The sequence below is a fragment of the Malaclemys terrapin genome, chromosome 4 (genome assembly GCF_027887155.1).
Source record: "Malaclemys terrapin pileata isolate rMalTer1 chromosome 4, rMalTer1.hap1, whole genome shotgun sequence".
Taxonomy (NCBI): Eukaryota; Metazoa; Chordata; order Testudines; family Emydidae; genus Malaclemys; species Malaclemys terrapin.
This window is the reverse complement of record NC_071508.1, coordinates 88,350,348-88,372,391: the sequence shown is the minus strand read 5'-3', so window position 1 is coordinate 88,372,391 and position 22,044 is coordinate 88,350,348. Positions and strand designations below refer to the sequence as shown.

The 22,044-nt window shown below is 42.8% G+C and overlaps 1 protein-coding gene across 6 annotated transcripts in view; it reads right to left on the bottom strand.

The window, feature by feature from the left end:
* Positions 1-22,044, bottom strand: part of RGS6 (regulator of G protein signaling 6) — a 516,863-nt gene that overhangs the window by 254,412 nt on the left and 240,407 nt on the right. The window contains exon 1 of one of the 6 annotated variants that reach the window (XM_054028470.1): positions 4,478-4,528. The exons of 3 other annotated variants lie outside the window; for them this stretch is intronic. Coding sequence is in view for 1 of the 3 variants with exons in the window: in XM_054028467.1 (XP_053884442.1) it covers positions 206-232 (27 nt within the window). In the remaining 2 variants the exon portion in view is untranslated. Of the gene's footprint in view, positions 1-205; positions 267-4,123; positions 4,181-4,477; positions 4,529-22,044 lie in introns of those variants that run through there. 2 more of the 6 variants (XM_054028468.1, XM_054028467.1) reach the window with 2 other exon arrangements.

Sequence of the window (22,044 nt, the reverse complement as noted above, 5' to 3'; positions counted from 1 at the left end):
GCAAGCTTCACCGTCTCCTGGGACCCCAGACCTTCCTCCTGATAAGAAGAGACATTCTCACCAGATTAGCCCAGAGAGGGAGCCAGATGACACTACCACCTCCAGTTGAAACCTGTACACAAATCATGGATATGAGACTGTCTCCCCTCTTCACCTGGGCCCACTCCCCCACCCCTACCCCCAATATGTCCTCTTCCTTCCCTACCTTATGTCTTCTTTTTCCTTTTTCCATTTGTTTAAGAAAAGTCTGGCTTGGCCAGCGAAGACTGCATATTTTGAAACACTGCTGCAATCCTGTAACCAGAAAGGCATCCATATGCAGTGTGTTAAACAGACAAATGTTGATACAAGTTTGCCAGATCTCAAAGTGGCTGATAAGACCATGTGTTCTGCCTGTGTTTTTCCAACAGTGAAGTCGCAAATGAGAGTCAACATCAGGGAAGAAGCTGCATTTGTTATCTTCGCTGTTCTTTTCTCTCCCCTTAGGTGTTTGTCTTGCTCTTAATTTTATTTTTTTTTAAACACCAGCAGCCAAACCAGCCCATCTCAACTAACTTATCCCCCTCCCAAAATGGACTGTTATTACTATTTAAGAGACAGTTTGCAGTATTGTTGTAGCTTTGTTGGTCCCAGAATATTAGAAACACAAGGTGGGTGAGGTAATATCTTTTACTGGACATCTTCTGTTGGTGAAAGCCAAGCTTTCGAGCTACACAGAAGTTGGTTCAATAAAAGCTACTACCTCAGCCACCTTTAAAAAAAAAAAATCTAAACCAGGGGTTCTCAACCTTTTTCTTTCTGAGTCCCCCCCCCCCCCAACATGCTATAAAAACCTCCATGGCCCAACTGTGCCACAATAACTGGTTTTCTGCATATAAAAGCCGGGGTCAGCATTAGGGGGTAGCAAGCAGGGCAACTGCCTGGGGCCCCATGCCACAGGGCCCCCTGCAAAGCTGCAGTGCTTAGGCTTCAGCTTCAGCCCTAGGTGACGGGGCTCAGGGCCCCGAGGCTTCAGCCCCATGCGGTGCGTCTTTCAATGTAATGTCATTCTGTGCCCCAGTGAGTCTAATGTTGACCATGCTTGGAGGACCCCCTGAAACCTGCTCGCAGCCCCCCAAGGGGCCCTGGACCCCTGGTTGAGAACCACGGATCTAGAAGACTGTCAAACAAAGATGTTTTTCATTTAAAAACTCTACAGCAGTTAAGGGAAAGGGAACAAGCAATAAAATAAAAGCCTACTGAATACTTTACATTTCAAATGCTTTAATATCCCCATCCCATCCCCACCACGCTCCACCTTTCCTTTCTCTAACCTTAATAAAAGGTTTAAAAAATGTTAATTGTGTTTGCGGTACTAGGCAGGCTCAGGTACCAGACCCTGAACCTTGTTTAAGACTGTTTAATGTTAAACAGTAACTGGATTATGCTAACATTTTTAACTTTTGGGGCCCATATATTCCATCTAATTCAGAAGAATATTTTTGGTGTCCCTGATGGATCTAAATGGTGAACACATACTCAAAAGTTGGCACTTTGGCAAACAATTATTTTCAAAGAGTTTAAAACTCTTAAATATGTTACGCTTTTTTAAAAAAAGCATAAAAAGAGTAAACAATTTTGTTTACAGAAAGGGTCAATTTTTTATACTAATTTTAAAACTTAAATACTTTGTTTTGTTCTTTTTCTTTTATTATAGGGTTTGCAGTTTTTGTAAATAGAAAAACCTTTAAAAGGTTTAATGTAACATAAAGGCATTTTAAAAAGCTGAAAAAATAAAGTTTCTTACATTGTTAAAAGTTAAGTTATTTTAGTAGAAGTTTGTTTTAGCATCATGCTAATCCCACCCCCATACTCTGCTTGTTAACAAAACGCCATCTTAATTGTACATTTGTAGGCCCAATTATTACCCTAAGTGAAAGCTCAAGTTTAAAAAATGAAAGTTCATAAAGTATCACAATAATCTATAATGAACGTTAATGGGAAAAAATGCAATGCCCTCCCCCCCCCAGCCCAAATTCATACAAACTAGAAGGCCTACTAATATAGTTCAAGGACTATGACAAAATTATGTCTGGTAAACAGTAGAAGACCAAAAATTAATAAACCAAAATTGGTGCATTCAAAATTAGACCTATTGATAAACAAAATAAGAAAATAAGAAACTATTCCACCCATCACTCCCTTTTGGGGTTCTTAAATACATACAACACTGGCTAACTAAAAAACAAGAAACCAAGCAAGCTTCACCATCATGGCTGCCACCTCCACTATCTCCTAAAACTCTAGACCTTTCTTCATTACAATCCTAAAAAGTGTCCTAATGAAACTGGGCCAAAAAAAGAAGCCAAGTAACATCGCCACCTCCAACAGTTCTGACTAAATCCTGACCAGCTCCCCACTGTCCCTCATGTGTCCTTTTCCTTCCCTGCCTTATATTGTCTCTTTTCTTTCGTTCTCCTTTTTCCTTCAGTCTAATAAAAAACTGGCTTAGCTGGACAAAGCTGCATATTTTGCAACACTGCTATAAGCCTGTAGCCAAAATGCAACTGAATGCAATGCCCTAAACAGCCCAAAGCTGATACAAGTTTTCCAGATCTCAAAGTAAACCGTGTGTTGTGCTTGTGTTATTCCAGAAGTCAGGTTGTTAAAAAAGAGTCCAAGTGTCCTCCCCCCCTTTAAAAACTCTGCAGTTAATAGACATGGTTAAAATAGAAGCCTTATTTAATAGTTTACATTTCAAAAGATTTAACCGCTCTTCACCCTGACTTCTCTTCTGTATCTTTAATAAAAGGTTTTTAAAAAAACCCAAACTTGTACGTGTGTTCACCATGGTTCCAAGCAGGCTGAAGTTTCTGTATACCTTAGATAAAACTGGTTTAATGTTAAATAGTAACTAAATTATATAAACACCTTTAACTCTTTGCACCCATGTATTCTATCTAAATTAATACTACAGATGTCACAACCTTCATTCCTTTCTTTTGGAACCCAACACGTTGGTAACAATTCCTCTCATTTGAAGGAGTCTCTAGCATAGGAGGTATATGATATTTCACATACATGCTACTGGGCATCTTAATTGGGGAATAATCATTCATTTTATTCAGTAACATTGTTTCAAAAGAAACATCTACCAGATGACTCAGAGAGTCACTCTACAACTGCCAGCAGGAAAACAATCTGGGGCTAACCAAAAATACTTGCAGTAAGCATAGCGCCCAATGTGGGACGGGCCAATGAGTGACTATGTTCCTGAGCAGTGCTCACTCATTCATCAGCTTTGCATGAAAAGTTGGGTACATGAGAATAGCTAATGATAAATGCCTTGTCATTCTCCACCCAGACTGAACCTATGTGTAGGGTTACCATATTTTAATTTAAAAAAAGGAGGACACTCCATGGGGCCCTGGCCCCGCCCCAACTCCGCCCCTTCCTCACCCCAACTCCACCCCTTCCCCGCCCCGCCCTTCCCCAAAGTCCCCGCCCCAACTCTGCCCCCTCCCCTGAACGCTCCGCCCCCCTACTCCTCCCCCTCCCCTGCTTCCCGTGAATCAAATGTTTGCGGGAAGCCTGAAACAGGGAGGAAGCAGGTAAGCTGGGGCTGGGGCTGGGGCTGGGCGCGGCCCAGTCCGGCCCCCCGGGCCGAGCAGCTCCCTCCGGCAGCTGGCAGGCCCAGGCCAAGAGTCTCTGGCCCCAGCAGCTCCGGCCCAGCTCGGCTCGGGCCCTGGGGCTCCGGCCCAGCTCGGCTCGGGCCCCGGCCAAGCACTGCCGGCTGAGCACCACCGGCCCCGGCGGCTCCAGCCCGGACCCAAGCCCCACGATCCCTCCCTCCCTATTTTCCCCAGACATGTCTGGCTTTTTGGGATTTCCTCCCGGACAGGGATTTGAGGCCCAAAAAGCCGGACATGTCCGGGAAAATCCGGACGTATGGTAACCCTACCTATGTGAGAATACACACTTTGGGTTGGGGAAATAAAAACAACAACAACAACAAAAGCCCACCAAACTTTGTTTCTAATGGCTTTGGCTCCTTACAATCACTCTATTGTAATTCATTTGCGAATGAAACCCAGAGCTGGCATAAAGTCAACTAGGCTGAAATACAATCTAGTATTATATTTACCTTGCTAGCACCATTCCCCAGAAGGTTCTGGGCTCAGCCTTTAGTCATGGATCTCAGCTTATAAAGAGAAGAGACAAGTATATAAAGTGGAAGTATGAATTAGAACTGAAGGAAGCTGGTTGTAGATCAAACCCCTTTGGGTAGAAGCAGGGGAAGGTTCTCAGCGTTCCATAACTCAACAATAGAGATCTCCTCTTTGGGCTATCAAAACTGAACTAAAAAGCTTTATAAAAGTAAACAAAACAATAAAAGAGGCTAGTTAAAATCCCAAATAATTATCTGAATACATGTTTTACTACCATGGCCACCTCCCACCTCTATTTTAAATTCATCAGGGCCCCTGTAAACACTCACAGTGCTTTTCCTGGGAATGAGTGACAGGGGATGGATCACTTGATGATTAGCTGTTCTGTTCATTCCCCTGGGGCACCTGGCATTGGCCACTGTCAGAACACAGGATACTGGGCTGAATGGACCTTTGGTCTGAACCTGTATGGCCTTTCTTATGACGTTTCCAGTCCAAAGTCCTTTAATTCACTCTTCACCAGGCTGGCAACAGAGTTTGTCAAAAAGAGAGCTCAAAAGTCCCAAAACAAAGTCTTTCATCAGTTTCAGCTCAGCACACTATTTCCCAGGCTTCTCTAGCCCAGCAGTTCTCAACCAGGCATCCGGTGGTCCCGGGGTACACAAGCAGGGCCAGGACTTGCTGTGGCCTAGGGAAGAAAGCTGAACCATGCTGTGTGGGGCTCAAGCCCAGGGTTCCCAGCCCTGCCATCAGGGGCTGAAGCCAATGCCGAAGTAACTTGGCTTTACAGGGACCCCTGTGGCATGGTGCTCCAGGCAACTGCCCAGCTTGGTACCCCCTAATGCTGGCCCTGGCTTTTATATGCAGAAAAACAGTTGTGGCACTGATGGGCCATGGAGTTTTTATAGCATGCTGGGGGGGCCTCAGAAGGAAAAAGGTCAAGGACCCTTACCCTAGCCTACTACCAGACCTCTCGCAGTCTCAGCTACTCCTCTCAAACACACACTCCCTCCCTGCAGCTTCTGCCACCTTCTGTATTGGATGCCTTGACTGGAGCCCAGGTGGGCTCATCTTATAATCAGGGTTTACTTAAGTCTCAGGCGCTCCAGCCCAAGGGTAGATTTAAGTTTGGTTCAAAATGTGGCCTGACTCCAAAACGTCAGCCTCAACTTTTGCATGTGTATTAAAATGGGGGTAAACAGACATCTATGTGACCTAATAGTTATCCTTTGTACTTCTCTAGTATATTTGACTTAAGCCTCTCAGAACCCTTTATTAACATTTGAACTAGTGATGGGTGGGAAAGTTTTCCTGCCCCATGACAATTTTTGAGATTAAAAAAAATACAGAGAGAAATGGCTCCAAAAGGAGAAACAGGGAGACTCCCGACAGAATAACCAACAGCCTGCTAGCTTAGACATTCTGGTGGGGTTTGGGATACTGAGGTTCAATTCTTTAGTCTATATGAGATGGAGCAGAGACTTATGTGGAACTCCCATATTTTGGGGGTGGGATTGTGCCTTATGTGCTGGGCTATTCTGGGATAGCTCACTTGCTCCAGAAATTCCATCCTTGATCTGAGAAACTTTCCCTGATGAAAATTTTGTCAAAACTGGCACATTCCCATGACATGTCTTCGTTCTGATGAAAAAAAAAAAATCTTTCATTGGGAAATTCCCAACCAGCTCCAATTAGAATCCAGTTCACCCAGTCTTGTGCCACCACAAAGCCATCCTTCCTTTTTGTGCTCATACAAAATTTACAGGCACGATCTGAGTACAATAAAAAAAATGGACTTCGAAATTATAAAAATATATTGAACATAATAGTTTCTGTCTTCACCTGCCAAGACTTGGCACCTCCTACAGTCAGTGACCTCACTAACAACTAAAACAGCTGATTGTCATTAGAAACTGTGAAGCAAACATAGAACTTGGACTTTGGCAAGTAACACACACTTCAGTTTTCCTTTAAAAGGAATCTCTGTAGTTTTAAAGCCCACATGTGCAACATTCAATTAACTGTGGATTTCAAACGACTTGGAGAAGGAAAGGCTTATGGCTAACAGGATTGGCAGTTAGAACTCACATCTTCTGATTATGAAACAAACTTTATTTGTAACTAAGCAAATTATTTAAACTACTCAGCACCTCAGTTTCTTCATCTATAAAATTTACCTTGGGGTTCCCTGTAGCATCCATCACCACGGTATCTAGCTGAATTATATTTACCTTGTGCATTTCCTAAGGGGTGGGAGAACAGATTAATTCTTTACTTTATGCAATACCTAAAGGGTAGGTATCAGATATACAAAGTATTAAACAAGCTATTAAATAATATCTGAAAGTGTGAGGCTACATCTACACTATGGGGGAGGGTTCGATTTAAGATACACAAATTCAGCTACGCGAATAGCGTAGCTGAATTCGACGTATCGCAGACGACTTACCCCGCTGTGAGGACGGTGGCAAAATCGACCTCTGCGGCTTCCCGTCGACGGCGCTTACTCCCACCTCCGCTGGTGGAGTAAGAGCGTTGATTCGGGGATCGATTGTCAGGACGCGATAAATCGATCCCCGAGAGGTCGATTTCTACCTGCCGATTCAGGCGGGTAGTGTAGACCTAGCCTTATTTCTACATTTTTATTCCACCAAAAAAAAGAAAAAGAAAAGAAAAGCTTAGCAGGACTGCTCTCTGCAACAGCTGTCAGCTCTGTCTGAGTTCTAACTTGCTGACATATCATAGTCCTAGGCTTGGCCTGGAGGGGCTACCTGAATTTGAAGCCCAAAATCCACCCGCGTGTTATACAGTCTAGTTCTTCAAGAGTAAAAGTCTGTAAAGATGACAGCAGAAACCAACTTGCATTTTCCAGCTGATGGTTTCTTGTGGGCAGAGTCAGGCACACACAGAGATTAGAGGATGAATGGATAGATAATAAATTGATTTGATTAAATCAGTGGTGTCCAACCTGTGACCCTCGAGGCTGTAAACTCCATCCCTTGAGGCAAAGCGTGTTAAGAAGAAAATGTACATTGGATTATGAATTGAAGACATGCTCCCTGAACAGTACCCAGTGACTTTTGAAGTACAGCCACATTGGTTTGGGGAGGCACTAGGGGGTATCCTCTCCCCCGCTTCCCATGCAAGCCCTGGTTTGAAACCCCAACATTTTGAATAGCTACTGTCCCTTCCGTGCTGCAGCTGATTAGCAGCTCCTCCGCTGGCCATCTGCTGCATCACAGGGAAAGAGAGGAGAGAGAGTAGGTCAGGCTGTTCTGCCACCTGCTTCCCTGCTAGGGTGCGGGTTCTTCCAGGAGTAGGAGAGGGGCTCAGATAGCTTTGCCTGAGCCTGGAGGGTTTCTGAGCAAAGGATGGTGCCCAGGGCTGCTCTGGACACCAACATCTGGGGGTGCCTAATCCCCAGTTTGTGCCTTTGGGGTGGGGGGGGCAGGGGTTGAAAACATTTTTTGCACTGGGTGACAGAACACCTAGTGGTAGCCTGGATGGCTCCCTTCCCCACAGACCCACCCACGGCAGCCCAGGCAAGGGGAAAAGGAGGGGAAGCTGAATACCAACAATCCGTTCCAGTTCCCTGATTCTCTGCCCCAGCTCTGGAGCAGATTAAAGCAACCTAGAGGCTCTGATCAGCAGGGACACAGACAGCAGCTGGGGACAGCCATACTGCAGCATGTTCCAGCCACTGCCTCTCCACTCCCTCTGTGGGGAGTAAGGTGACCAAACAGAAAGTGTGAAAAATCAGGACAGGAGGTGGGGGCTAATAGGGGCCGGTAGCCCCAAATATCAAGACTGTCCCTATAAAATCAGGACATCTGGTCACCCTAAGGGAGGCACAGAAGACAGTTACATTGGCTCAAAACCCACTGGGGATTTTCCTATACCAGACACACTCAAGCAGGGGGACTTGGGGGTTGTTCCTCTTCCCTTTGAAATGTTCCCCAAAGCACTGATTGTGGCCCCTTGACCTTTTGGAAATAGTAGTTTTAGCCTTCAGACTGAAGAACATGCACAGCATTGGATTAAGTAAGGAAGGTCACCTTTCCTTGTGTGTGTGGTGTGGGAAGCACTCTCCTGCCTGTGTAATATAACAATTACAAGAAGAGCTCTGTGTAAGCCTGAAAGCTTGTCTCTCTTACCAACAGAAGTTGGTCCAATAAAAGATAGCACCTCACCCACGTCCTCTCTCAAATTACAATGAACATGTCTACAGTGCTGCCCATTTGATGATTTCTATCCACTTAAAATATTAATGAATCAAGGCTCATCACACCCCAGGAGGTAATTATTATTCCCATTTCACAACTGGGGAAACTGAGGCACAAAGGGACTAAATGGCTTGCCCAAGGCTACATAGAGAATCCGTGGGCTTGTCTGTATGAACACTTAGTTCATGGCAAGCTGGGATGTAAATCTACCCCACACTAGACTGCCGTATCCACATGGATCCAGCTGCCACACACTGAAAGTTCTGTAATGTGCTTTGATCTATTCCATTTTGAAATAGGAAACAAGCAAACTATGGAGCCTTTGGTGTGTTGCAGCAGGGTCCACATGGACACTTGGTGCACAGCAGGCTAGTGCAGAGTACATTTACACCCCAACTTGCCATGAACTAAGTGTTCATATATACAAGTCTAGTGACAGAGCTAAGAGAACCCAGGTCTTTCAAGTCCCAGTCCTGTATAACAATGGTCTCAATTTCTAGGCAACTGTACCTGTATCCCCCCCCTGTGGTCCCTTGAGGGTACTCTATCACATTCTGGGGTGCAATCCAGACTCGTGAAGGGTTGTGTCACCACCTGCCCTGCAACCCTGGGTGCCTCACAATGCTTTGCTGATATTGCTCCCCACCCGGGCCCCTCACAAACAGCATGCAGGTCACACCCTGAGTATCTGTGTATAGCTGCAGTAGTACTCCAGCAACTGACCCCAGTGGCCTGTCAGTAACACACCAGCCCCACTCTGGCTTCCATCAGCCTTGGTTACTACATGCAGGGTGACTCCACCATACTCCCAGGCCTGAATTTTCCCCAAAACATGTGTTCTGCACTGTCCAGCCCTTGCCAGTTCAGACAGTATAGGTTCATTACCCCCTACAGGGGGTCAATATCCAACAGTTTGGTACTCTAACTGGAGTTACCCAAAGAGTTCAGTTTAACCACAGCACTGGATTAGTTTTGATTACAGAATAAAACAAGTTCATTTAAGTACAAAGAGATAGGTTTTAAGTGAGTGCAAGTACAAGGTATTACAGTAAAAAATGGTTACAAGAGAAATAAAGATAAAACACATTGTCGTAGCTAAGACTTAATCAGGCTTGGCTCAAGGTAAAATCCTTACCATATTGTCCCAGCAACATAGCTGACCTAATTCTCAAGTCGGGATCTGCCCCTAATATCCAAAGGGCTGGTTCCTTTGTCCTCTTAGGTGAAAGATCAAGAGAGAGATTGGGGTGCTTTGCGGCTCACTTCTGTAGTCCAGTTCCTCTTTGAAGTGGATTCTTCTGAGGATTACCCCTCAAAGCAAAGTTTATTCAAACTGTAAAAGTGACAACATGGAGTCTGGGGGTAAAGGTGCCCCCATGCTCTTTCTTCTCCCCTATATGCCGAAATGCAGATTTGCCTTGTCCCTCTTGCTGTCTCAAGGACCCTGCTTATTATTTATATGTAAATTGAGGTAAACACGCAGGGCTTTGTTTAAGCTAGAGCTGGTTAACCACTCCTGCCTGATGGTAGCACATGTTCAGACCCACATAGCCCTAACATCATACAGGGGGATTTCATTACTTTACATAGAAAGTTGCTACGGACTTTTCACTATGATACTACTGCCTAGTGATTTATTAGTTTTCAAATGATACCTCACACGGTGTATTTTGTATCAAGATTATTACAATAGTTTGTAGGGTGTGAATACAGGGGTGCATTCGGTCACATACTCTATAGACTCCTGCTTTCTCAGCCATCACCTCTCTTGGATAGAAACTCACATCTCTCCCCCTCCTGAGTAAGGGTTTTCCAGGCTGTACAGTTCCCTGCCTACACCGTGTTATCCCCAGCAAGCCAGACAGCCTACACAGGCCAGCGTCTGCACTTTGCTGCCTCTCCAGATGTTCTGAACAGTGTAACTGCTGCAGTTACCACACAGTTCTTCATAAGCAAGCACATTTATTCTTACAGTGAAAGCATTATAGAGAATATGGATTAAACAAACAATAAAAGAACCTACACAGTTGTTAAAAAGCTTATCAGAGGTCACCCCAACTCCAACCTCAGGTTCTGGTGGGTGTCAATCCATGATTACAAAATCATAATGGTTTCAGATTCAGAACAAGAACCACCATGAATAGTTCAGTCTTTCCTTTAAACAGCTTGGGCCTTTAATCTTGGCATCATGTAATAGGTAATTAGCAGACCAAGACCCTCTCCTCAAGTCGTAGCTTCAAAAAGCAGAGCTTTTTCATAGCTACAGATGGGGAGTTTGCATTGACGTCCTCCTAGGCATTTCCCAGGAAATCTTCACCAACACCATTTTGGTTTGAGGCTTTGTTCGATATGATCCTTTGATCCTCCAGGCCACATATCACATCTTCCCCCTAGAGAGGTTACATACAATGTAGGGCCACAATAATAGCAAAACTTTGCATTTAATACAATGGTCCCTCAGAGATACCTAAACTTAATTCAATAAGGCTTCTCAAGGTTTTTCTGGTCACAATAACCACACCATATCCTTTTTGCCCATTTCACCCTTTAAAGAGAACAAGAAACTCATGAAAGGTAGCATAGAGAACAAGGCAGGCCAAGTGGTCATTATTGGTTTATCATCATCCCTGGAAGTAACATTTATATGGTAGGGTAGAAGGGGACTGTCTGGACAATGATGAGAAACAAGGGAATAGTTTGTAAGGCTGTCTGAGTGGATTAATAAGCTGAAGCCAAATGTATTGTCCATTAAGGCCTCAATTCAGTAAAGTATTTAAACATGCTTAAATCCATTCCTATTCAGCAAAGAACTTAGGCACATATTTAACTTTATGCAAATGCGTAAGTCCCAAAACATGTCCTTTGAAGTTAAGCATATGCCTAAGGGCTTTGTTTAACATAGGCACCATATCAACAAACCACCTAAGGAAACAAAAATGCAGCAACAGAGAATAAAATTCAGGTTCTTTGGCCCCAAAAGCACAAAATTGTACCCAGCAAATTAACTGAACAAGTCCACTAGCTCAGCCAGTAGAGGGAACTCAAAGACTGTACACTTGAGGCGATCTTAACATTCCATCAGCTAGAAAGCAATGTGGTGTATACAGAAGCGAAGAGCTTATGACTCCCCATTCTTAACTCTGTCCCATCTGCTGGGACTGCAGCATCTACTATGGTACTATAAGAACCTAGAAAGATACTTGTACAAAGATAAAGAGAGAGAGGGAATGCACATAGAGAAGAACATTTTAGGACCAACTTCATCAGCTTGCTATTTTAATTTAATTATTTTTCTCTCTTGGCACTGCTCCCCAACATCAGGGAAGATGATTTGGGAAGATTTCAGTGCCAATGAAGAAGCTGTTTGCTAACAGACTTGTACAGTATTCCCAGTGTTTATATTGCTTTTTTTGCTTAAGTGATGCAGTGTTCCAAATGTTCTTGGAATGAGTAATGTTAGCAAGAAAGTCATTAGGTATGTTGGCATCAGTTGCAAGCAAGGGTCTCTCACCACGCCACCCCCAATTCCCTGAGAATTTCTTCTACCAAGCTGTGATGTTTGGAGATGCTACAGTGGGTTTCCCCATGAGCTTTCTGGCAGCCCACATGAATCCCTTTTCAACATCTTGAACTCCATTTGCATGTGAAAACACAGATTACTCTAAAACAATCCAAATGTCAGCTGATTGAGAAACTCTTCTACTACATTTCCTGGTTGAAATTGTTTAAGGGCAACAAAGAGAACTTTGTGGGCAAGTGAGTGCATCTGAAAGAGATTAGGAAGCTTGAAAATTACATTTTGTTGTTACAGCGAGTCACATTGTATAGAAGAAAGTTATCAGTCTTCTCCACTACCCTTTTCACAGGAGTGTCTGCCCTAGAACACTTTGTACCCACTTTCAGTAACAGTTCAGCTGCACCAACGCTTGCAATGGTCTAAGAACCAGTATAGACAAGATTTGGGTATTTATTCCCCATGAAGTGGTAAAAACAACTGAGCTCTGTCTACACCAGTGCTTACTCTCTTGCTAGTGCTAGCTTAGCTGTACCATTGCTGGGAAATGGATACAGTTTTGTGTCTAGTCTATAGCAAATATTAAATATCCCTGAAGTAGGGTGACCAGATAGCAAATGTGAAAAATCGGGACGGGGGGTGGGGGGTAATAGGAGCCTATATAAGAAAAAGACGCAAAAGTCAGGACTGTCCCTATAAAATCGGGACATCTGGTCACCCTACCCTGAAGTTACCTATTGTTGCTGAAACTATTTTGGAAGTAGCTACCAGGATGTTAAAAAAGAGGGAATACATCGACAAGTTCTACTGCTACTGGCCCATGTTCCCCTCTCTTTGTGCTCAGGAACGTATAAAGTTCAGCCCATCTCCTCAATGTCATCCTCTCATCTTAAAGAAATTGGTATTATTCAGATGCAAAAAAGCCATGACAATTCGTTTATGCCCGAACTGCAGGCTTCCTATACCATCTTCCTTAAAAGTTAACTGTAACTCAAGACAAGTGATCTAATTACAAACTAGATTTCAAATGAGGCATATACATTATTTTTATGAAGACTCTTGCATTTTAAGTTTAAGCAGATCCCTTATTTTTGCTAAAGCAGCCTTAGCTATTGGGGCAGAGGAAAAAAAGCAAAATCTACTAAACTGCTATCTAAATAGAATTATACTTTTCAGCTATTACAATTTAGCAGAGGCTACAGATTGTCTGCAGATGCTGTTTTCCATTCATCTCCTTCCTCCTCTTCCTGATTCTCATATTTGACACTTGAGACAGCTTCTGTTATTTATGAGATCATTCAAGATCTGTCACAATCACACTGGTATTCCTCACAGCAGACTGTACAGAGCTAAAAAGGGCAGGATATCACAGTACGGGTTGCAGGACTCTCCACTGATGCTTTACAGAAATTTGCTGGCTTTTTCCTTTAAAGCTATATTGCCACACACAATATAGATGAGCTATTTGCAGTGTGACAGTGCAGGTTCGGGCCAGTTTGACACACTTTTCAGCTGATGGCATCGCATTTTATTTCCTTGAACACTTTCTGAGCCATCGTTACTCGAAGTGGGCAAATAATGGATCTTTGGTTTGCTGACAATTCCAAAATACTGGGGGGGAAACACAGTTTTAGGTTGAACCAAAATGAATTTTTTTCTAAAATTTCAGTGAATCAAAAGTAAAAAAAAAAAGCTTTGAGTCAAAGTGTGTTACATTCAACCCAAAATGAAACATTTCATTCAATTTGAAGCATGTTAATATTTTTCATTTGTTTAAAGGAAATTGAAATTAAAATTTTCAATTATTCTATTTGAAATGACTCAAAATTACATTTCAATTTCAGATTTTTAAAACAATTTTGTGAAATCAACATGAAATTAATGTTGCCAAATTTGCATTTTTCACTGAAAAAGCTTGTTAAAAAAATTTGCCCAGCTGTATTACTCTGTTGTAACACCAGTGAACTGCGAGTTTGATGATCTTATCCAAGTCCTTTATAGAGACCTACCCAAATTACAAGACCATCATTTAATTGGCAGTCCCTGTCTTAAAACCCTTACACTGGGAGACCATAAGAAAGGCCCTACTGGGTCAGACCAAAGGTCCATCTAGCCCAGTATCCTGTCTTCCGACAGTGGCCAGTGCCAGGTGCCCCCGAGGGAATGAACAGAACAAGGAATTATCAAGTGATCCATCCCCTGTTGCTCATCCCCAGCTTCTGGCAAACACAGGCTAGGGACACCATTCCTGCCCATCCTGGCTAATAGAGGATTGTACAGGTTAGGATTGTGGTGTATTGTTAAAGCTCAGAACTACATGGGGAGGGGGATGTATCAGATCAGCTTTAGAGAAGAGGGCGGGTAAGGACTGGGGCTGCTGGTCACAGTGGTCTCATTCTGCAGATGATCTGCAAAAGGGAGCATAGGAAGAACTGAATCAGTAGTGAGGCCCCAAGCAGCCCACAATGGAGGTTAATCAGCAGCACTGCTTCTTTCTAAACCCTCTATTTATGCCAGATCATGGATAATGGAACTGCCTTCCCCAATATGGCAGCCTTCTCCATGAAATGGAGCTCAGGTCTAAAATAGCACAAAGTTCTGCAGGTCAAGACTGACTATTGGCAGAGCTCCACACTGCAACAGCCTTGGCAGTGAAAGGCTTGTCCAGAATCTGTCTGCAGCAAAGAATCATAGGGCAGGTCTACACTACAGCTGGGATTGACGCTCTGAGTTCGGTCCACTGCCAGTCGATTTAGCGGGTCTAGTAAAGACCCGCCAAATCGACTGCAGACCACTCTCCAGTCGACCCCTGTACTCTACCCCCAATGAGAAGAGTAAGGTAAATTGACGGGAGATTTTTCTCCCGTTGACCCCCCCGCAGTGTAGACCCAGTGATAACTCGACCTAAAGTACGTCGACTCCAGCTACGTTATTCATGTAGCTGGAGTTGCGTAGCATAGGTCTACTTACTACAGTAGTGTATACATAGCCATAGAAAAGTACAGCTGGAAGGGAACCTGAAGAAGTCATCAGGTCCAGCCTCCTGTGGTGAGGTAGGACCATAATCTCCCTTGGAAACTATTCCAGAGCTTAACTACCCTTATAGTTAGAAAGTTTTTCCTAATATCTAACCTAAATCTCCCTTGCTGCAGATTAAGCCCATTACTTCTTCTCCTATCTTCAGTGGACATGCTGAACAGTCAGTCACCCTCCTCTTTATAACAGCCCTTCACATATATGAAGACATATCAGATTCCTCCTTAGTCTTCTTTTCTAAAGGCTAAACATGTTCAGTTTTTTATCCTTTCCTCACAAATCAGGTTTTCTAAACCTTTTATCATTTTTGTTGCTCTCCTCTGGACTCTCTCAAATTTATGCGCATCTTTGCTAAAGTGTGGCATCCAGAATTGGACACAGTACTCTAGCTAAAGCCTCACCCGTTTCTTACATACAACACTCCTGTTAATACACCCCTAAAGGATATTAGTCTGTTTCACAACTGTGTCAGTGTTGACTCTCATTCAGTTGTGATCCACTATAAGCCCCAGATCCTTTTCAGCAGTACTACCTGCTGAAAAGTACCATGTAGACAGTTATTCCCAATTTTATAGTTGTGCATTTGATTTTTCCTTCCTACGTGCAGTACTTTGCACTTACCTTTATTGAATTACATCTCGTTTAATTCAGACCAATTCCCAGATGTGTCATGGTCATTTTGAATTCTAATCCTGTCCTCCAAAGTGTTTGCAACCCCTCCCATCTTGGTGTCGTCTGCATATTTTATCAGCATACTCTCCACTTGATTAGACAAATAATTAATGAAAATATTGTCTAGTACTGGACCCAGGATTGACTCTAGCCAGTAGTAATAGTCCTTCAATTTTATGAGCACAAATTTCACAAACAAAACTTTTTTAGAAATTCCCAAACCAGATAAATCAGTGGGCTGACCTTGAATGCTGGATATTAGTGACCTTTCATAACTCATTCTTGGCTCAGCTTTGCTCCATCATGCATGAGTTATAGGGTCATCAATATCTCTCAAACAAATGGTGCTTTCAGAGCCTGCTCAGATACCTGTCATTGTTCTTTCCAATACAGGCATTTCCAAATGGAGAAAGTACTGGAGCTAGTTTAATGAAGGAAGTTCATGGTTATTTTATAAGAATCACTATTTTTAGAGGGATTGTCAGGAACACCGAAATACCATCATTATTTAAACATCAACCCATGGAGTAATTTTCCTCTCACTTACAGGGGAGATTTTTCTAAGACACAAATGGCAGTTAGGCACCTAACGCCCACTGATTTTTTTTTTCAAAATGGAAAGACGACATTCTCAGTGTGATCCCCAGGGACTGACTTGCAGAAATTTCACTAGTGGTATTAGAGGGTAAATCCCAGCATACTCAACTGGAATTCAGAAGGGTAGCCGTGTTAGTCTGTATCAGTAAAAACAACGAGGAGTCCTTGTGGCACCTTAGAGGCTAACAAATTTATTTGGGCATAAGCTTTTGTGGGATATAGGATAGGTGACCTTCAAGTCAGTGGCACGGCTATGGGTACCCACATGGCCCCACAGTATGCCAACATTTTTATGGCTAATTTAGAACAACACTTCCTTAGCTCTCGTCCCCAAGCGCCCCTACTCTACTTGTGCTACACTGATGACATCTTCATCATCTGGATCCATCGGAAGGAGGCCCTTGAGGAATTCCACCATGATTTCAACAATTTCCACCCCACCATCAACCTCAGCCTGGACCAGTCCACACAAGAGATCCACTTCCTGGATATTACAGTACAAATAAGCGATGGTCACATAACCACCACCCTATATCAGAAACCTACTGACCACTATACTTACATTGCACAATCTCTTGTCTAAGCCCTCAGATACAACTGCATTTGCTCCAATCCCTCAGACAGAGACAAACACCTACAGGATCTCTATTAGGCATTCTTAAAACTACAATACCCACCTGGGGAAGTGAAGAAACAGACTGACAGAGCCAGAAGGGTACCCAGAAGTCACCTACTACAGGACAGGCCCAACAAAGAAAGTAACAGAATGCCACTGGACATCACCTACAGCCCCCAACTAAAAACTCTCCAGTGCATCAAGGATCTACAACCTATCCTGAAGGACAATCCCTCACTCTCACAGACCTTGGGAAACAGGCCAGTCCTTGCTTACAGACAGCCCCCCAACCTGAAGCAAGTACTCATCAGCAACTAACACACTACACAACAGAAACACTAACCCAGGAACCAACCCCTGCAACAAACCCCATTGCCAACTCTGTCCACATATCTATTCAAGGGACCAGCATAGGACCCAACCACATCAGCCACACCATCAAGGGCTCGTTCACCTGCACATCTACCAATGTGATATATGACATCATGTGCCAGCAATGCCCCTCTGCCATGTACATTGGCCAAACCAGACAGTCTCTACGCAAAAGAATAAATGGACACAAATCAGACATCAAGAATTGTAACATTCAAAAACCAGTAGGAGAGCACTTTAATCTCCCTGGACACTCAATAACAGACTGAAAAGTGGCATTCTTCAACTAAACTTCAAAACCAGACTTCAACAAGAAATTGCAAAACTGGAATCAATTTGCAAACTTGACACCATCAAATTAGGCCTGAATAAAGACTGGGAGTGGCTGGGTCACTACAAAAAATAATATTCCCTCTGTTGATATTCATCCCTTCTTGTCAACTGTTGGGAATGGGCCACTTCCACCCTAATTGAATTGGCCTCGTTAGCACTGACCCCCCACTTGGTAAGGCAACTCCTATCTTTTCATGTGCTTGTGTGTACACACACACACACACCCCTGCTTACTGTATTTTCCACTCCATGCATCTGATGAAGGGGGTTATATCCCACAAAAGCTTATGCCCAAATAAATTTGTTAGTCTCTAAGGTGACACAAGGACTCTTCGTTTTTCAACTGGAATTGTACCCCTTGCTACCTTCCCTACTTATCTAGATCCAATGTAAAGGCAGCAGGAAGAAGCTCAGAATAATGCTGTACATAGCTCTATGTGAGGGGGAAATATATTCTGTGGGAAATCCATAGTTCCCTTTATTGTTTGCAGTGGTGCTGTGGCCATATTGGTCCTAGGATATTAGAGACACAGGGTGCGTGAAGCTGGCCCAATAAAAAGATATTATCTCATCCACCTTGTCTCTCTCATTGTTCCCTTTGGTCTTGTATACTTTAGGAATAGTCTCTATTGGTGACAATGGGTGATAGCAATGAGTGTATCATAACTGGTGATGAACATGGTTTACTGTAAGAGTTCTCCAGGACAAACCACGTAAAGCAACATTTCTACCTTCCCTCCTGCACATTTTTTGGGGGTGGGGGAAGAGTGTGGTTTGCATGAAGTTCACACACTTGTACCTGCTGCCTTGGTTTACCATTGTCGGCGCAGGGGGTGGGGGTAGAGAGGTGAGGGGAAAGGAGGGAAAGATGGGACACCCTGCCTGTTGGAGTTTACTCAAATCAGGAAAGAAAAGTATAACTACTTTCATACATTTTAGACTGGAAACATAAGACCATAATTCGTTACATTAAGCACTTTGGGAGTGAAAGATCCTCTGTCTTGAATTGGAGACTCATCCTACCAATCTTAAAGTACGTATGTGCTTCTGTGATTTATAAGAGAATATAGTAATAGCTGGATAGAAGCAGATTTATGTGGCATGTATGTAATTTAGATCCAAAATGAGCTGTAGTGTCAGTATAATGAGACTTAGCTGTGAGGTATGTTCCCCATTCTCTTGCTTGTCAGGCATTTCAATTATCTCTCTCACACTTTGTTATAAATAAAGCTGCAAGGAGATGTTCAAATCCAGGCCGACTGCAAAAGTCAAGGGCTTAAGGGACCCAACCTTCACTTGCATATATTTGTTTTTAATTCAGGATTACTAGAATCCAAGATAACGTCATTATACAGAAGAAACCAGGTCAATTTTCCACCACAAAAGTTCAGATTTGTTTAGCCCCAATTATGCCACTCCATGTAGAGTGAGCAGATGTCCCAATTTTGGGGTCTTTTTCTTATATAGGCTCCTATTGCCCCCCACCCCATCCCAATTATTCACATTTGCTGTCTGGTCACCCTAACTCTGTGGCCATTATTTGAAAGAAAGAGAAAAACATAACCCAAAGACATTTAAACTGCATAGTTCAGAATTTTGGGACACTAGACTTTACAGCTCTGGAAATCTCCAGGTTTCAAACAGCCTTTTTCTTGTCTCCCAACAAAAGCTCAGAATTCCTCTCAAAAGCATCTGCTTTCAGACCTTGGCAATTATATTAATAGCTAGAACCAAAAATAGACTCATCTTCCCTCCACTACCATTTCCCCCTCCCATGTTTTGTCCTACATTTTCACCCACCACTTGGCATGTCTCTCTAAGTCAGGAAGACAGAGGAAGAGGGTCTATGGATACAATTCATAATGTACACATCTGTCCAAGGCTGCGTCTACACTACTGACTTCTCTCAGCACAGCTATGCTGGTCAGGGGTGTGATGAGGCTTGATCCCTGATCAATAGAGGTGTGCTGGCAGAAACCCTTAGTACAAATGCAGTTATACCGGCGAAACCCCACTTTTATCAATATAGCTTGTTTTACTTATAGGTGATTTTACTATATGGATACAAAGCTCAGTTTTGCAGGTGTAACTGGGTTCACACTAGGAGCACTTTGCCAATACAATACTGATGTTCCTATACTAACAAAGCTTTCCTAATGTAGACATACCTTTATACACCATATAGTACAGCACAAATTATAAACATACTATTTATACATAATCGGATTAAATAGATGGACATTTGCAACTTTAAACAAACAACATCTTTGAGCGATCAAGGATTTATTTTATTTTTTTTAAATAGAGGAGTTGATTTCCTTGATTATTAACTACTACTTAAACTAAACTGAACATGCTCCAGTCTTTAAGTACTTGCTTTCTACAGACTTTGCCCTTTCATAACCCCATCTGCTCTTTTTTTTGGTGGGTCTTTCTTTAGAAAGAATTAACTGCAGCTTTTAAAATATAATGATTTGAATTTTAAAAGATATTGTATCTGCGTATGTCTATGATCCTGATGTTCCTTCCATGAACTTGAAGGCACAGATCATTCTATAACAGGCAAAATTCCTCCCCATTAACATCATCCAGAACTTGATGAATTCTAAAATAAACTATTAAAAGAATATACAACATATGACATACGAATTTTTTGGAGGATAGTTTTTTTTTTCTCCTGCTAAAATAAGGGATGCCTGTTAATAATAGTTCTTTCTCCATAACTGGAAGATACATTTAAGTTAAAGAATTATCAGTTTCCTAGAGATGGATTTGATACGGAGTTTGGAGACAACTTCCTTATTCTTAGCCTCATACTCCTGGATTTACAGGTTGTTGATATTATGGAGGAGCTGTAGGAGTTAAGGAAAAGTTGAATTTTAAACAAAGACAAGAATTAAATCCCTTAAATTAACCTTGAATGTCAGATGCAGCCTTCCCAATGTGTATCATTTCAACAAGGACAAACTTGAATTTACTGGGTAATTTTTATATTGTATTAAGCTGTAGTTAAAGAATACAATAATCCTGCTGTGACAGTCACGAAAAGGCTATGTAACAATCTAAGAATACTGGGATGCAGTAATGTATGTGACCTGGTCAGCTAGGTAAAGTTACTGTATAACTATGGTCGGTTACACGGTATGAATGACTGAACGGATATAAAAAACCTATACTACGGACAGTGGAATGTTTATAATGCTTGAATTCAATGCAGACTGAGAAAGAAGGCAACACAATGGCTTCCCAGAAAAGAAACTCCAGGCACAAACTTGAAAGACATGAGGAGGCTATTAGTTTCAAGGATCCTATCTCCTGTCTTGTTTCACCACAGCTGGGAGTTACAGGTCTACAGTTTAAAAGTGACTTGATTCCTCTAAAGGAGGTGCTCAGTGGACTGGGCAAGAATTAAAGTGACACTCTCTGACACAGGGGAATGGTCAGGGAGTTGTGACATGGAGGCAAGCTGACACAGGAAGAGGCTCTGAAGAGACTATATGAAGTTAAACTGACCAGGCCCCCAAGTAGAAGATATCTAGTTTACCGGTTATCTAGCTATGTGTCTAGTCTGTTTTATTGTTTTAAGATCGGTTTTTCTCTTAAATGTTTTGTTCTAACAAACAATACTTTGCAGAAAGAAGGCTGGCTATTCACTAGTTGTCACTGTCATGGCTTCGAAAAGGAACAGAATTGCAAGGTCTGGACACAAGTCAGCCCTGCTGAGTTATCATGGTTGATACACGTGGGTTGCAATCCAGAGTGCTGTCCAAGAGGGAACATTGTGGGATTCCACCTTGAGTGACAGGAGATGGCTAGAGGCCTAAGACCTGAGGGGATGCGTTTGAAGAGACCAGAAGGGGTCACAGATGAAGTTCACCCCCTCACTGTGACACCTTCCTTCTTGATATATTTTTCCTGAGTGTAACTTTTTTCAAGCAATGTTATTGTAACAATCACAACACTCCAAGGATTTAATGTTACCCAGGAGCTAACCCTGCATTAGACATTAATACAGGGAAGTTTTAGAACACTATTATAAAGGATAACCAAAGATAGTCATCTTATTTATTGCAGTGGCTTTCTTTTGCACCAGGGAAGCACAAAGAAGCTGTCTCTGCTATGGTCTTCCTAGTACAGAAGCAAGGGTCTGCAGCCTGTACCTGTGGCCAGAGACTGGGAGCACGGACTTGTCAAGAAGCTGGGGCTTTATAGAATCTTAGAAATGTAGGGCTGAAAGGGACCTTGAGAGGTCATCCAGTTCAGTCCCCTGCACTGAGGCAGGACCAAGTAAACCTAGACCATCCCTGATAGGTGTTTGTCCAACCTGTTCTTAAAAAACCTCTAGTGATGGGGATTCCACAGCCTCCGTTGGAATCCTGTTCCAGAGCTTAACTACCCTGGTAGCTAGAAAGTTTAACCTAAATCTCCCTTGCTGAAGATTAAGTCCATCACTTCTTGTCCTACCTTCAGTGGACATGGAGATCAATCAACGTTCTCTTTACAACAACTTTTAGATTATCTGAAGATTTATCA